The sequence below is a fragment of the Trichoplusia ni genome, chromosome 3 (assembly GCF_003590095.1).
Source record: "Trichoplusia ni isolate ovarian cell line Hi5 chromosome 3, tn1, whole genome shotgun sequence".
Lineage (NCBI taxonomy): Eukaryota > Metazoa > Arthropoda > Insecta > Lepidoptera > Noctuidae > Trichoplusia > Trichoplusia ni.
In genome coordinates, this window is record NC_039480.1 from 900996 (window position 1) to 918155 (window position 17160).

At 46.0% G+C, this 17160-nt stretch overlaps 1 protein-coding gene across 1 annotated transcript in view; it reads right to left on the reverse strand.

Annotated features, from left to right (window-relative positions):
• LOC113508655 (mediator of RNA polymerase II transcription subunit 13) overlaps positions 1–17160 on the reverse strand; it is a 54048-nt gene that overhangs the window by 3843 nt on the left and 33045 nt on the right. Inside the window, exons 4-26 of the mRNA XM_026891735.1 lie at positions 12689–12772; positions 11380–11534; positions 10993–11126; positions 10623–10913; positions 9979–10067; positions 6898–7042; positions 6614–6724; positions 6175–6302; positions 5576–5744; positions 5203–5325; positions 4682–4909; positions 4310–4520; positions 3836–4128; positions 3542–3718; positions 3166–3365; positions 2930–3085; positions 2018–2849; positions 1699–1941; positions 1380–1609; positions 1148–1293; positions 749–1026; positions 394–639; positions 14–267 (exon numbers count right to left, since the gene is read on the reverse strand). Coding sequence (XP_026747536.1) covers positions 14–267; positions 394–639; positions 749–1026; positions 1148–1293; positions 1380–1609; positions 1699–1941; positions 2018–2849; positions 2930–3085; positions 3166–3365; positions 3542–3718; positions 3836–4128; positions 4310–4520; positions 4682–4909; positions 5203–5325; positions 5576–5744; positions 6175–6302; positions 6614–6724; positions 6898–7042; positions 9979–10067; positions 10623–10913; positions 10993–11126; positions 11380–11534; positions 12689–12772 — 4923 coding nt within the window. The remainder of the gene's footprint in view (positions 1–13; positions 268–393; positions 640–748; positions 1027–1147; positions 1294–1379; positions 1610–1698; positions 1942–2017; positions 2850–2929; positions 3086–3165; positions 3366–3541; positions 3719–3835; positions 4129–4309; positions 4521–4681; positions 4910–5202; positions 5326–5575; positions 5745–6174; positions 6303–6613; positions 6725–6897; positions 7043–9978; positions 10068–10622; positions 10914–10992; positions 11127–11379; positions 11535–12688; positions 12773–17160) is intronic.

Genomic DNA, 17160 nt, shown 5'->3' on the forward strand with positions numbered 1-17160 from the left:
GTGCGCTAGTTACCTGAGCACGTCGGTGGTGGTCTGGCTGTCGAGCGGGTGCGTGTTGTGGTCGCGGCGCTGCGTGAGCGACGTGTAGTCGTCGGCGGCCTGCAGGCTGCCGGCGTGCAGGTGCAGCGCGTTCTTGAGGAAGGCGGGGCAGGCGTCGCGCAGGTGCGCGCAGCCCGCCCACCACCACGCCGGCATGGCGCCCAGCGGCGCCGTCGACACCATGTAGCCCAGCGCCAGCGGCTGCTGCAGGAGAGCACCTACCGCTTCCTGACCACACAACAAACGTTCTTATTAAACGACATCTACAACTTTCACAACATTTAAGTGAATTTTAGAATCAACTTCTGTGGTATTTATAAGTATTGAGCAGAATTGTTTAATCATAGTTCTTACAGCCGCGTTATCGTCCTGGTGGTGGAAGGCTGTCTGGTGATGATGATGCGCTTGGGGGCTGGCAGCAGGATCGTCGTCGGTTCGGCGCGGACTACCCGACGCCCACATGTTGTTGAACATATCGCCGATCAGCAGGTCCGTCATGTTGTCTTCGCCCATATCCTCGTCGCCCATGTCCACGTTCAAGAACATCATGTCTCCATCCTCACCGTTGGCCATCGGAGGTTCGAAAGGCATTTGATTCGACTGTGAAATACAAGAAGTACATTAATAGATATTCGGTAATAGAAGCATTAGACATGATATGCAAGCATTTTTTTAATGTTCAGTTAGTGCAGAACGGTAGTTTTCCCACCTGTGTGGTAGCCGAGGTGGGGAAGACGAGGATGTGCGTGGCGGTGACGTCGCGCGGCGTGTGCAGATGGGACTGGATGGAGGCCTGCGAGAAGCGCTCGTCGGGCGTGAAGCGGTCGGCCATGAGGCGCAGGCAGGAGTCGGGCTCGGTGGACACGAGGCAGGCCGACAGGATGCAGGGCACGCCGCCCGGCGCCAGCACTGCGCAGCTGCCGCAGATGTCGCGCAGCGTGGCCGACGCGCGCACCAGGTGCTTGCGCGACAGCAGCCAGCTCCAGCCTGCCGGGCGCATGCGTTACTCGTGGCGGTCACACACATCACTAAGCTAATTACACTAACTAAATATTCTACTATATTTTGTATACTATACAACATCTTGAGTCTGAGAATCATTAATTACCTTTAAGTTCTCCGTGTCCAATACGGCCCACTCGGCCTACGACTAATCTCCAGGGCTGTGCGGCCTGGCTCATAACGCCCAGAGTGAAGTCCATTAATTTTGTGAGTCCTAACCGCCGCGCGGGACCGCTCCGCCTGCGACGCGATCTAATACATGACAACACATTGTTTAGTTTTAACAAATTCAAGTTTTTTTCGATTAATTAACCAAAATAAATATAGAGTATGTTTACCTCTGTGGCACGTGAATGTTGATGGCAGCGGTGTCGAGCAGTTCGCCGCGCGCGTCGGTGGCGGCGGCCAGCAGCCAGCGCTGGTCGTGGCTGAGGCAGTAGGCCAGGAACAGCACGCCGCCCTGCTCGCCCGAGCCCTGGCCCCAGGTCTCCGCCACCTCCTTCAGGGCGCGCGGCGCCGCCAGCACCCACGCCGGCGAGAACAGCTTGTACGGCGCGCGGTTCTTCTCCTGCATATTATTGTACATCATTAATATAATATGTTATGGTCATAATGTGAGTTAGTTCACAAGTCGCTTGGATAAGGAAGTATACGTACGTCTTTGGCTTGCAGGAAGAGGTTGGCATCGGCAGCGGTGCCGAAACCAGTAAGTGATTTGCCATTAGCGTGGTGTTGCAGCAGCCGGCGAGCCCCACTGAACACGCTGAAAGCTAGCGCGCGCACGTCGGGCGCGCCGCCGGCGCCCACTGCGCCCGCGTACGTGCCGGCCGCGCCCGCGGGGCCCTCTGCTGGCCCACAGCCCAGGCCCCACCGTGACCGGATGCTCTCCAATGAGATAATCTATGTAAAAAGGAATGCCGTTAGTGGTGTCCACAAGTCGAGTGTGTTGACCTGTAGCAGTAGTATTGGTGCGCACCTTGACGAGCGGGTTGTGGTGGTGCAGATGGTCCATGGTCTTGGCGGCCAGGCGCAGCAGCGCGTGCAGCGCCTGGCTGCGGTGCGCGTGGTCGGCGGGCGGCTCCACCACGTACAGCACGAGCGCGGGCGCGCCCGCCTCGTCCTCGTCCCAGGCGCGCGCGGGCGCGGGCGGCGCGGGCGCGGGCTCGGGCTCGGGCTCGGCGCCGGGCGGGTCGGGCGTGGCGGGCGGCCGCATGGGCTCGGCGGCGGCGCGCTCGCCGTCCAGCAGCGCGCGGTCCACGCTGAGCGCGGCCAGCGCGGGCAGCAGCTGCGCGCGCAGCGTGTCGGCGTAGGCGCGCAGGTGCGAGCCCAGGCGCCCGGGCGGCAGCGGGCCCGCCCAGTCCGCGCGCGCCGCGCCCCCCGCGCCCGCCGCTCCCGCCGCGCGCACGATGCCGTCCCGCGCCACGCGCGCGATGGGCTGGTGGCGGCCCAGGCGGCAGGCCTCGTACGCCGTGGACAGCTCGCGAAAGAAGGCGCGTAGCGGCTCCGTGAGCGCCTCGCCGTCGGCCGCCAGCACCACGTAGGCCACGTCGCGCGCGTACGAGTAGGGCTCGAGGGCCAGCCGCTCCCAGTGGCGGAGCGCGTAGGGCGACAGCGAGATCCAGTCCCGGTCGTGGCCCACCAGCAGCGGCGGCACGGGCTGCGGCTCGCACAGGTCCTCGTTGCCGCGCCCCGCCAGCCGGTGGAACTGCCGCCACGTCAGCGGGCCCGTCACGCCGTCCCACATGCGCGCGCCACAGCAACGCTTCTGTATCGCATCTTGCAAGAGAGGCCTCAATCGCCGCATTAATCTATAATTAACATGTAAATTTAGTATACCGAATAGGCGATTAGAATATTAGGCAACTAAAGTAATGACGAGTGGCAGTACCTCACAACATCGCGGGAAGACCGCGGCGCGCGCGCTCCTATGAATGGCCAGCGATGCACGGCTCCGGACGTCGTCGAGGTGTTGGCCGAGTTCGCATTGCCTGAACTTAACGATGCACGTAACGCTCTCGTCGCGGCTGTGCCTCCGTCAGTATACCTGTACAGTAATTAGATGATTGAGTATCCCTTGCCGGCAGCGTGGTGTAGCTCGGTGCGGGCGGTGCGGGCGGTACTGACTCGAGCAGGTTGAGGCGCAGCTCGTCGGGCGGCGGCGGGTTGGCGGCGGCGCGCGCGGCGTGCGCCAGCGCGCAGGCGGGCCCGGGCGGGGGCGCGGCGCCGGCCGCCAGCACCACGCGCGCCACCTCGCCCAGCCCCGCGCCCGCGCCCACCGCGCCCGCGCCCGGCTCCTCCGCGAGGCCCGTGATCTCCATCTCGTCCTGCGGAAACAGGCAAACACATTACAGCATGAGTAACCACTATCCATCAATTTCTATTTTCAGTCATAATATAAAAAAAAAACCTTTTTCTCTCTTCCCACTTTGACCACTAACAAACAGAAAAATCTAGTCATAAAAAAATCCTAATGCCTTTTTTAATCCAATGGGTGTGTTACCTCGTAGAAGAGTCCAGCGCGATGCGCGCGGCGGCGATTGAGGATGGCGCTAAAACCGCAAGTGCAGTGCGAGGGCTCGTCGTCTGGCGCCTGCGACGGCGAGCCCCAGCCCGCGCCCACGCCCGTGCAGCCCGCTAGGTACGTGGCTGCGTCCGCGCCACGGATGTTGCCCACCACCTGCAGAACAGATACCACATTTTTAACCCCATCGTACAAGCAAACGATACAAAACATGAAACAAACTCACTCACAGGTTACGCAAGATAGTGTATATGTCAAAAAAATATGTAATACCTTAGGTCCAGCATTGCAAACGCAGAGGGTGCAGCTATCAAAGTTGTGGTCGCGGAAGACGTTGAGCACGGTGTCGGCTAACAGTACATTGAGCATGAGCGGGCAGGCGGCGCAGGGCGGGGGCGGGGCTACGCGGCGCGCGCTCCTATTGGCGGGAACAGCCACGGCGCGCGCAGGCCCCGCCCCCGTGTTACTGGCTCCGCCCTCGCTGCGCGTGCCAGACCCGGTGTCGGCCGGCCTTCGGGCTCGAGCTTCACGGTTTTCGGCCGGAGGGGACGCAGATCTCTTTACACCTGCTTGAGCACATAATTCGATCGTTTATAATAATTTCATTAAGCAATTCTATCATAAAAGGCCGACTCCAACATAGTTTGGATAAGGCTAGAATTATGATAATATTATAATAAGAGTTTTGTCCCGGATTTATTACGCAATTTTCAAGTAGACATCAGAGTGTGACAGATTATCGCTCACCAGTTCTATTGGTATCGGCGTCGGCGTCGTCCCTCTGCTTGGCCGCGTCCTGGTCCTGCTCGTGCTCCTGGTGGCAGCGCGGCCGGTACACGGCGTGCGGCGGCAGCGTCACCGCCGGCAGCAGCTGGCTCGGCAGCGTCGCCAGCGGCGCGTATTTCGAGGAGCCCACGTATTTAGACACTATCGGTGGCTTGAATACGTAAGACCAGTCCTAAAACACGTATCAGAGATTTATTAAGTTTATAATGTTCTTTAGTTTTGTATTAAAATACTCAGATAATAAAACAAATCAACTTGTATGAATTTTCACAATTTTGTTTTATTATAATGGTCAATTGGTTTGTTAAGTGGATGTCTATAAGTAGTGCGTACCTCGATGGCGGCGTCGGGCGGCGGCGAGCCGGGCTGCGGCGGCGCGGCGTGGCGCAGCGGCGGCGCGTCGTCGGGCAGCGAGAAGCCGGGCGAGGGCTGCGCGTGCGCCTCCATGCTGGGCGGCGTGGGGAACATCTTGCTGAGCTCCTCGGCGCGCGGGCAGCCGCGCGACCCGAAGCGGGACTCCTCCACGGACTTGTTGGAGTCGGGCGGCGTCGACACCTGCAGCTGGGCGCACGGACACGGGTCAGGCATGCATGAACATGAACGGACGGACAGACACACAACTACAAAATGCCAAGACTGGGAATTTGTTTATTTAGTATGTTTTATGAGGATTTAAACATAACGGTTTTATTGAATAGCTTTAAAGACAGTCACAGAATATGACAAAGGCAATTTGAAGTTTATCGTTAAAAAGTAATATTTTTGAAATCAAATGAAAACAGCACAAAAAATCTTGGAATTTAGATATCTAGCTAACTTAATACTAAGAATAATATATAAAGGGGCACACTCACAAGTCTTACCGTCTCATCGCCGCTGGCCGCGTCGTCCGAGTTGTCGAATATCTGCTCCAGGTCTTTGAAGGTCGCGCACAGACCGTCCGAGGTAAATAGGTTCTTGTACTCTTTTGAATCGTCCTATTTGTAAACATTACATTGTTAGACTCGTAAAATATTGAACAGGTTTACGCAAAATTATTATTGATTTGTATTTATTTATGTTTTAATGTTGCTGCTCAACCCTAAAGGTAGTAAATAACCTTGTAAATACATATGGATTGGTCTTTATCATGACTTGAGAAGGTCATTCCAAATACCATGTATTGCATGTAGTTCTAAAAATGATATGGAAGTATATGGTTATGATCAGTGAGGAGTGTGTACGTACAGCGTGGTCGCGCTCGTGCTTGAGCTGCGCCGCGTTGTGGTCGCGCGCCGCGGCCATGCGCGTGTGGTCGTGGCCGGCGTACAGGTCCGCGCCCGCGCCCGCGCCCAGCGCCATCTCCTCGCGGAAGCTGCTCTGCGACGACTTGAAGCGCTTCACCGGGTGCTCCAGCCTACACGATACACACTTATTATTACTCTGTTCAATAAAATCATATAGCTTCTATACAGCCATAAAAACTAATAAATAACTGTCACCAAATATTAAACACAATACAACAAAAGCTTCAATGTTGTTGATGCGCAAATCGGTGGATTATGTAGCGAGTGAAAAGATTCACATCAAATAAATATTATAATGATATGTCCGTGTATAACTCGCAGATTTGATTAAAAAAAAACGTTACAGAAATCCACACCATAAAAAAAGAATTAAAAAATAATGTATTTACATATTTTTTGCACAAAACTATTAAATTGCGATTGCAATTTACTTTACTCGAAATCTTTCTTAAAAAGCAGAATATGTGTCACTCAAACGCGACAAAATGTCGTTTATAAATAATGTAATGTCACAGTAGGTAGTGGAGGCAGTGTAGTTACCATGCGTAGACGGTGGTATAGTCGTAGAGCATGTGCAGCGAGTGCTCGTCCTCCAGCGGGTCCAGGCGCGGCGCGGCGGCGGGCAACACCGGCCGCCGGGACACCTCGCAGCCCAGCGGGGAGTCGCCCTGGGGACATGACGGCTTATTATATTGATACATGTCATATTTACCTCATCTTAACATACTATGGTAGTAGGTTGACGATTTTATATTTTATTCATTCAAAAATCCCAGTTCGATTTTAAAAGTCTGGTGAATGGAAAATAAACAAATTGTAGAAGAAAACCAGGAAAAAATGTTGTCTTAATACCGTTAAAAAAATATGTAGTGTTTAACCCTTTCTAATATACATTTTATCATATAAATAATCAGTATGTAGAAAAGGCTAAATTAAAAAAAAAGGGTAATTGTTCTGTCATGTTGAGTGTGCTGTTTACCTGGGTGTAGGTTTTGGGCGGCGGCAGCGACGGCGGCGCAGGAGTTGGCGGCGCTAGCGGGTCCGGCGTCGGCGCTGGCGTATGCAGCGTGGTGGGGACCACGCCCGCCGTCTATAACGGATATATGGTATTAGAATGCGGCTTTCAGAGCAAGAAGAGAGTGATGTATTTATAAGGAGGTAGGTAATAGCACTTTAAATCAGATTAGCTGTCTATTTTTTTTTGAATATTTAGTGATTGGTGGTTTGACAACCTTTAACCAGTAGTGAGTGAGTGGCACGTACCTGGCTGGGCGTGGGCTGGTGGTGCGGCGAGGCGGGCGGCGCGGAGGGCGGCGCGGAGCCGGGCGCCGGGGGCGAGGCGCCGCCGCAGCTGCCGGGCGAGCACGCGGCGCCGCCCGCGCCCGCGCACAGCGGGCCCGCGCCCGCTCTGCACAACACACACACGTTACTCACGACGCACCAACGGGGGCGGTACGGTACCCACCTAACGTGTACTCAGCCTTCACATGATAACTGCCTTTCAAACTCACTCGGATTACAATAAGGCTACGTTCAGATAACAAGGACTCAACGCGCGTTTTAATAAAGCACACGTCGAATGCTGCACTAGCGCTCGGCTGTTGTCAGAGCACCACAACGCGCGCTTTGTGATCATTGGTTACAGTCTATGTACCCGAGCAGCTGAAGCGCGCGCTTTCGCGAATTGTTGAGTTCATCTAGTCCGTTTCTAAGTCCATCTTCGACGGATGTTGAACTCGAAACTAAAACAGAGCAGCCGCGACGACGCGCGTTTAACACGCACCATGTGAACATTATACAAAATTGAACGCGCGTTGAATCCGCGATCTGAACGTACCAAAAATTTTGTATCTCGCAAATCTATGCAACCCACTTCAAGGTTACCCTAAACATTAAAAACAATGTCAATGAAAACAGTATATCATCTGAAAGCTAAGTAACACCATTCAAATTTCCTTCCCGTTTCCATCAATTATGAATACCCATGGTACCCCGTGAATGATCATCCCATGTACTCGACTCAGACGTGACGGACGAGTTAGAACCTCAGATGAAAGGTAGATGTTATTATATGTACCGCAGTTTAATGCTAATGTGTCACCGCTTGTTATTGTTAAGCTTCATCCACATGAAGAACATGAAACAATGCGTAACTAACAAACGTCGCGGATATTTCTGATAAAAAGCGGATATTATCAATTTGTTTACTTTCCAAATGATAATGAAGCTTAAAATCACAGCACAAATGTGTTCACATAAAGAATGATTCGAAAGTGATTCAATTGTTATGTATTATCAAAACTGAGGTGATTGATAACATACAAGCAGTGACAGTGTTTAGCAGATATAAATGTGTGAAGGGGAACGAAACAACGTCTTAGTACTTAAGAGACGCCGCTCAGATATCTTCTCGATGATATAGGAAGGTGATTCGGTGACAAAACAACATGATATTGTCCCCAACTAGTTGTAACTTCCATAATGATAACAGTTGACAACATTATCAATACAGTTTTATAAACTTAATCTATCCTTATTACATAACTTAATTAGTAGATAAATGTTATTAATGAATTGTAGCTTCCTGTAATTGTTATAAGGTTGTCAAAAGTAATACAACATTTTTATATTAGGCACACATATGATTATCCTATATAAAGGCACAAAACATGCAATTTGTATGAGCATATCAGCATTCTCTAAACATATTCATGCACTATATATATCTACGATATAATAATATAAATGATAACTGGAGGCATCAAAACATGCGTTATTTAAGCAGCATTGCATTATTTGTGACTCGATATCCTGTAGAACATGTTTGTTATGTAGATGTGTTATTGTATATTGCACAGTGTAGTAGAAGTTACAAATTAGGAAAACAGTTGTAACCTTTACAAAGAATACGATTTCGTTGTGTGGAATTAGTGAATTAGATCAAGTATTAAGAACGTGTCTAGTCTGTATCACAGGTAACTTTTGTCGGATAACATTAGAAGTAGGTTTCCCGTGATGCATGTATGGTGTAGCGTGGTGTGGCGTGGTGTAGCGTGGTGGGGTGTGGTACTCACGCGGGGTGGCGGGCGCGGCTGGGCGCGGCGCGCGGCGTGCGGCGGTGGAAGGGCGGCGGGCGGGGCGCGCGGCGCCGCCGCCACCTGCACACACAACGCTACCGTCGGCACGCGCCACGCGACCTACTCCTGCCTAGCGAGGACCCGAGCCCAGTAAGCTTACTCGTGTACATTCCATCCCAACTTCGAATGTTGTGAGGCTCTGTTTTCTTTAGGCCAAACAAACGAAGATACTCTCCCCTTTTTTACATTTACAAAATTTCTTTAGCCCAAAGTAGTAATATAAATCTTTATTTGAACTCAAATTTCCCTATTGAAATGTAAGAGCTACCGCGATTTTCAATGCCATATTCATAATTTAGATTACAACAGTGTCCATATCCTAGCGCCGTTCCGTTTGTTTCATACTCCCGTCTATAAAGCAGCCGAAAATATATTTTGTTTTTAAAATAGTAATAAGCGAAATTTGCAATTTTGTACAACCAATTTTATACAAATTTAATATTTAGCATGCCCACTGAAGACTCGTTTACTAGATCAAGCTAATCACCGTCGTAAATATTCTCTAACTAATCCAAACCACTGTCTTACAAGAGATATCAAAGTGTGACAAGAGTCGCCGCGTGTTTAACGAAGGAATTCGAAGAAATATCGACCTTATTGGGTCCACATAAGGTTTGCTCGGATACACTTAGAATTCCTTCGTCTTAAGCACCAACAAACATAATCATATTATGTTTATTGGTGAAGCTATACCCTCTACAGCTTATAACTACAAAATAATTATATTATTGCTAAATAAAAATAAAATAAAACATTCACATACATAACATCTACCTATCAATCTACACCCTGTTAAATCATTACTAATAGTTTACTACACATATCGTCGCTGCCGTTAAATTGATCCTTATAATCAGTTTTATAAGGTTCAACACTCACGGTGAACGACAAGCCTGCAACTCTCATTCAAATGCAAGATATAGAAAAATATATAAAGAAATATATTCTCTCATACATGTCATACGTAAAATATAGATGCATAACACACAATTCGCACAACTACTGCTATATACTGCTCCTATCTACTTATATATCATATAGTTCACGAAGCATACACCCCTAGGACTTATGTACTTGGGCTTAAAAATGGATTCTTGGTGTTGATGTGTACGTTTTGTCCGAGGAGTGTATGCTTAGTGATATATAAGAATATGTATATACGCGCGATATAATAGCACTACTACGTTACATCTGGAGCGGCACTCACTTTGCGCAGGTACACGGAGTCTTTCTGGTGGGATCTACGAAGTCCTCGCTCTTATCGCCAGCTGTGTCGCCGTAGCATATCTCAGCGGCCTGGAACGTTTGAAAGTTATTTTACTATTGATTTTGAAGACCGGAATATACACTTTTCAAACATTTACGTATAACGTAATTGTCAGAATATTAAGTAATAATACTATCCGTATTTCGAGAACAGTATTAATTTTAATTGAAATTCATTAATTCTTTGTTAATTTAGGAAGCTTTAACTCGGAACTGGTCAAAAAACTGAGAACAGTTCTGTCTCCCATTATCTTCCATGAATATTGCATGCATCTGTCTGTTTGTCGCGTTGACGCGGTTGGTCAGTAGATGGGTGACCATCTTTGTCATAGCGAGTTCCTCCGTGTTTCGGAAGGCACGTTAAATGTTATTGTGGGTCCCGGCTGTAATTCTTACATCTTTGACAGTCGTTACAGGTAGTCAGATGCTTAAAAGTCTGACAACCGGTCTAACCAAGGGGTATCGTGTTGCCCAGGTAACTGGGTTGAGGGGGTCAGATAGGCAGTCGCTCCTTGTAAAACACGATACTTAGCTGAAACCGCTTAAACTGGTAGCCGACCCCAACATAGTGTTGAGAAAAGGCTAGGATGATGATGATTTTTGTGGATCTTCATCGTGAAGGTGGCACGCTTCCTCTGAACCGGAGTGTATGAGTGGCAGAGGTAGTGTATGAATGGTGTTGGTAGGGCGTATGAGTGATGTATGGGTAGTGTGAGTGTGTGGCGGAGTACGTACCCGGTGCGGCGCGGGCGTGGTGAGCGCGGAGAGCGCGCGGTGCGGCAGCGGCGGCGCGGGCGCGGGCAGCGCGCCGCCCTCCATGTGAGTCACCAGCACGTACGGCAGCGGGTAGCGCATACGCGCTCCGCCCATCACCACCTGCAAACACAAACTGGATTAGCACGCGCACGACACAGAAGATCATTCAGTAAGATCAACATAAAGGTTAGGATTTTACCTCGACAGCCCCACAGCCTTGTTCCAGTGGGTAAAGCTGTCGCCAGGCGTCCAGCAGGCGCGCGGTAGCGGCGTCCGAGTCGCTCCACTCCCGACCAGTCAGTGTACCCTCCAGCCCGAACGGCGCCAAGATTACTGCACAACAAGATGATTATGAGTTATATAAACCATCTTTTAAAAATCCCTTTTCTCTTTCCCCCAAATTTGGCAGTCTATACTCTCTCTTCATGAAAACATTATTTAAAGGCTTACTCTGCAACATGTTAAGAACACAATAACATCATCTGACAAAAAACAGCTTCCAAGAAACCAGGTTGCAAAGTCAATTTATTGGGGTTTTACCCCTGACCAAAATTTTGCATACGGTCAACAAGTTTGTCTATGTTACCTTTGGCGTCGGCCTGGTTGTCGGGCGCGTTGACCTTGGCGAGACGCTTGGCGGTGAGCGTCCTGACGGGCGGGTGTTGCCGCACGTCCACGGACGCGCACACCGTGCTCTCGCCATGCAGGAAGAACGCGAACGAAAACGAAAGGTGCCATGGACTGGAAACAATTATACATGTATTACATATTATTAAAATTGTCATTTCTGAAGAGCTTCTTTGCTTCTTCTTTTACAAAAATAATATGAATATTAAATAAATACTTTTTGGCAACAATTACTGTGGTCGATATTTATGTACTAGACAGTATAAACTTTAAAATGGCATTATAACACAAGTAAGGTAAAACGTAAGGTCGGTGCAAGGCGGCGCCCCTGTGTACCGCACGGAGCGGTCGCGTCTAGCGCCGATTTATAAACTCGATAATACCGTATCTCGCGGTGACAGCAGCTTCAAATCAAATTCCAATCGAAACTGTTCTAGAAAGACCTGGGTATGTATTAGAGAACTTGAGTCGCCGGTTAATGCTTATGTTTAGTATTAGTGTCATATTACAATTAAGTTTTAGGAAACGAAAATTCAACGCGTGAAGTTTCTTTAAATAATTACCATATTTGAAAAAAAATAACAAGAAAGGACATACTGTGGACTCTTAAATTACATGACATGAACGAACTTAATATGGGTTGATTTATTCTTACTTATTAACAATTAAGAATTAGGCCTTAGTTTAAATGTTAGATAGAGAACGATGTTACGCTTTAGTGTCTTATGAAGCACAACACAGAGATCTTCTTGTTAATATAGGAAGCGGTTCCGTGTTACCACAGATCATTTGAAAACAATCCACAGAGAATTGCCTCAAATTTAACTTCCATACACTCTCATCTTGAAAAACATAATCATTTCTAAGTGCGAGTCTATTTATTGTACATGTACGCAGTTTCGTGGACTTTAGAAATTGGGTAAATGGGAGTAAATTGAGAAACATGGGTGAAGCACTCAACTATTCATTAGTTCGTATTAGCGTACTACGAAACACAGGTTCTATTCTACAGAAACGACGGCAAAATGAATACTTTCCTGTTACGATACCAGAATACCAAAAGAAGTCCTTACTAAGTATTGTTCCTCAATCATCACACAATTACAATCTAGTAGATACAATCATCTAGTAATTAGCTAACATGTAACACTCGCACGCAAAAGACAAGCGTGTCATATCGTAACTTCTTTGACTTTCACTATCGGAGGCGGGTGCGGAGTGAAATGAATTCTTATCGCTATAACAATAAGATCGGATGTGCATCGTACCTCTTGCCGACGTCTTCTTCGTCGCCGTCGTAAGGCTGGACGAACCATTTGCCGAGCCTCACGAAGTCCCGCGACAGAAGACATCTGAAATGAAATGAAAAAGTATTTATTATTGCGTCGTAAGTATATACTACGTCTGTAAATATCTGCTTTGTAATCAACAAGATATCTGCTGAGGCGTTGGATAGATATTACATACGTTGTCATGAATTAGCAATTCAACATGATGAGTCACAGAAAAAAATCTTTTATCCAGATATACAAAGATATTATTTCTCCAGTGTAGGCTTGCGTCAAAATTAAAAGGAAAAGATAAAGACTTTGCCTATGCTACTTACTTTCGGAAATTAAGATTGCTAAGCGATATGTAAGAAATATAAATGAATGAAATCTTCGAATGTGTAATATCACAGAAAGCAGAAACGAGATAGATAAGTCAGTAAAAACATATTATTACGAATGTAATACGTAAAATATACGAGAGATGTCAACGTAAAATCACCAGATACGTTTTTGTCATTCGATATATGTAAAGCTAGTTAAAGAAGCCATGAAATAAGGAATCTCGCGTTCAGTTAACGACGGGTGATAATATTGAGGAGTAAGAGCCTACATAAGCTATACAATTTCACAGCTCAGCAAGTTGGAACACGAGATCTGGTAACATTCGCCAGTTTACGAGTGTATCACGTTTATTTTATTGGCGTGCCGTTTGAACGATAAAATACTGTGAGGCGCCGCGCCATGCAACACTGTGCTGCAGAGCGTTTGACTGTGGCGCTCTGTATTGTGATGCACTTGTGTGATGTAAAGAGTTCATCCATCACTTTCTTCTGAGAGGAGTCATGAAATGAACGTTAATTAAAGATTTATACAATATCAGAGCAATAAGTAAAGCTTAAATTGTGCGTAACTTTTTATGGTAAAGTACCCCGTACTGTTAGCGAAAGCGTAACAGCCGTTATGTCGAAAATAGAAATGCGATTTGGACAATCATCGGTACTTTCCCCGGGCATTACGCATAAAAACATGTAAATTGTGTGCATTTCCATAGAACATTGTATGGTATTTCCAAACTGCAACGTTCGGCGTACACATCAAGACGATGTATCGGCGGGCGTGTCGTAACCGCTCGGCTATCGATTATATTACCATAGCGAATATTATTGTGTCACCGGCGAGCGCAGTGCCACCGACGCGTCCAACTAAACAATCATTTACACTAGTTGTTGACTTGCAATTATGGAATGTGAATCATATACAAAGTGACGAATGGTACGGTGATGCATACGACTTGCGCTTGTCCATTATTTGCTGGTAATAAATCATTTAAAGCATAAAATAATACTCATTTGTATTTTAACTTTTAAACATTATGGCATCTAATACATACAGCGTGAACAGATATAAAATAATCTCTAACCAATTTCATATTTTCTTTATTAATAAGGTCTCGTATTTCACAAGTATAGTTGAGACCAAGCTTACATAACTACCGAAATTCAAGTCAATACGAAATTTAGAAATCGATCAAATACAGTGTCGTAATATTTTTACATTAACATTAGTAATACGGTTGATTTTGTCACATTAGGCGAACGTGACAACGCTAATACTAGTAAGAAACGTTTGGTATTTTAATAAATCACAAATACTTTTAGTAGAGCAATGAGTCAGCGTAAAAATGCATGCACAAATATTGTATTGGTTAGTCGATAGTTTATTTCGAGCGATGCCCCTGTCTATCTTTAAACGTACGCACTCCGCGACTGTATCTGATACAGTTGTAAACAAAACTCTATCGAGTCACGGACACTTTTGTCTTTTTTCTCGGTGTTTTTTCAGCTATTTATGAATTATTTTGTTTAATAAAACTTATTCACGTTACATGTAAAATCCACGTAGTACGATGTAGTACTTTAAAGTTATGCCAATCGGTCATCATTAAAGATAATACAAGATTCAAATGATGTTGCAAAACTAGATTTTACAAGTAGGCACAAATGGGTTGACCGCTCACTCATGCGCAGCGAAGTCGACGTCGTCGTTTATGCGGCGAAGCAGTCAGCAGTGCAAACTGCCTTCGTAACGGGAGAGATTTAGCAGCGCACACGCAGGTGGCCGCGCTACACACGCCGCAAGAATGCGTTCGCTACGCTTTGAATATGTATCAAACAGGTGCGAATTTATTCTTTACAGCACCCGTCCTTATCTTGTAATGAGGACTGTTAAGTATTCAAATTACGTTAGCGTTCTTCATTGGCTTCGAGAGGCTATCAAAGAAAAGTTTATTTAGGCATAACGTTTTAAATAAAGCTTAATGTTACAGTAAAAACATAAAAGCCATATAACAATTCACGTAACTGCTAACGACAAGGTAGGTTATAATTTTAAAATGAAACAAGTTATATTCGAAGTTTGTTTTGCATCATTACAAGCATTTGCATTAAGAAATTCAATGTCAACCGTTTAGCATAACTGAGGTCTTTGAACCAGTTCCTTAGACGTTGGGCCTGCGAATAATGTTGTAATTTACGAGTCTTTAAAACTGCACGTGAACATTGAATAAGTTTTGGGTACATTTATCGTGGGAGTGATGGGAATTTGAAAGGACTTGTTGTTCTATCAAGCTCATTCATTTGAAAGCTTTCGTGGAGCCGCTCGAGTGCTTTGCAATTTAACATTTTACTCACGTAGTTTAACGGGATAATCGGTAAGGATTTCTTAGAATATTCCTACTTGCCTAAGTTTAAGACCGTTAGTTACACCAAAGAATAAAGGTTTATCTATTTTTCTTGTTTAACAATGATCTGTTAGCCGAAAGTCACTTGTAAAATGTACGCGAAAGAGGCTCACCGAAAATAAATTCATTAAGCTCAGTTTTAAGTCTATAAAAGTTAATTTAAAACACGAGTAGGTGCATTTAAACAATAGCGACGACTGTAAAACGGACATAAAAACTTTAACTCAATCGGGCCCGCATCGCGGCGAGTCTAATGCAAAACGCTGGCGCATTTAATTGCACACTAAGCTTACTAGTGCTTAAACATTATTATTCTCGGAAAGACAATTTTGCTATAACGTACGTGATAATTGAATTATATAAGAAGTTATTGGTCATTAATGACCATCTTACTTAAAGAGACCAACGACTTTATGACCTGTTTATAAATCTGTTGAAGAAGAATACCACGACTAATTATTTTATTGCTGTTCAATCGAAATGTTAACGAAAACACGCTGTCTAAAACGCACGATAAACGCTATCATAATGGCATTTAGAGCTCTCATCGTAAAACAACGAAAGTTACGTTTTATAAAACTGGTATCGTTGCACGGTTGCCACCTCAAAGTAATTGTGTGGCAGAAGCTGAGTGCGTATGTGTGTATTGTGTTGTCGCAGTGTCGAGATCGCATCCCTGGTTCACCGCGACGCATTGTTTCTTTGACGCGCCGCCAGCCGCCACTGGGGGTCAACGACTCGTCTGGATTTCGTTCATACGCCGAGATTCCGTCGCTCACTGCTCCCGACTCGCGTGATGGCGATGCATGCGCCACTTACGTCATATGTGGTGTTACATACTGTGCAGTGGTTCGTTATAAAACCAACTATAGACTATCCAACGAAAAGCAAAAAAATATTGTATTGCAAGAACATTGCAGATATTATAATAAATCTTCGGGCGCGTTTAAGACAGTCCGTTTCATTATCAGAGAAACCATGTTATTTTGATAAGGGTGAACAGGGAGTTAAAAGATTCTTGCCATCTAGTGCAAAGTAAGTTGATAAAGTAAGACTAGGGAATTGTAAAATAACTTGCTGATTATGGAAGAATAAAGAGTGCCTTGTCTGAATGTGGAATTAATATGTTCACATTTTAATATTAGTCAGTATTTAATAATGATAAGAAAATGGATCAGACGCAAACAGTAGTATATCTTATTAGTTTTATATTTGTGGTTCAACTAATAAAAGCAAATTACACGCACATTTAAATGTTTTGAGATTCCTATCATCGTAACGGCCGTAATTTGAAATTAGTAAGCAATCTTAAAGGATCGAGCCTCCAATGAATGCGCGGCAAAAAACGTCATTAGAACGCCCCGTGAGATACGCCGACCTTCGCATCGTACGACTTACGAGCGGTGGCGATGCGCTCGCGCACCAGGTGATACATTCGGCGCGCAAATTGCAACTGAGTAAACGACCGGCAATTACTTCTTCTCATTAGTATTAATTAAGTAACTACGAATGTCATAGAGATTCTGACTAGCCAAACAAAATTATTATTGTTTGAAATACTCAGACATTCATCGTAGCTCGACAACTACATTTTCAAACTAAGATATAGTATCGATAAATTAATTTGTTTTACCTCGAACTTGCATAATGTTTATCGTATCGATATAAAGACGCATAGAACAATGGGTTTTAGATTTGTATCACGATATACTGATACATTTATAGAATG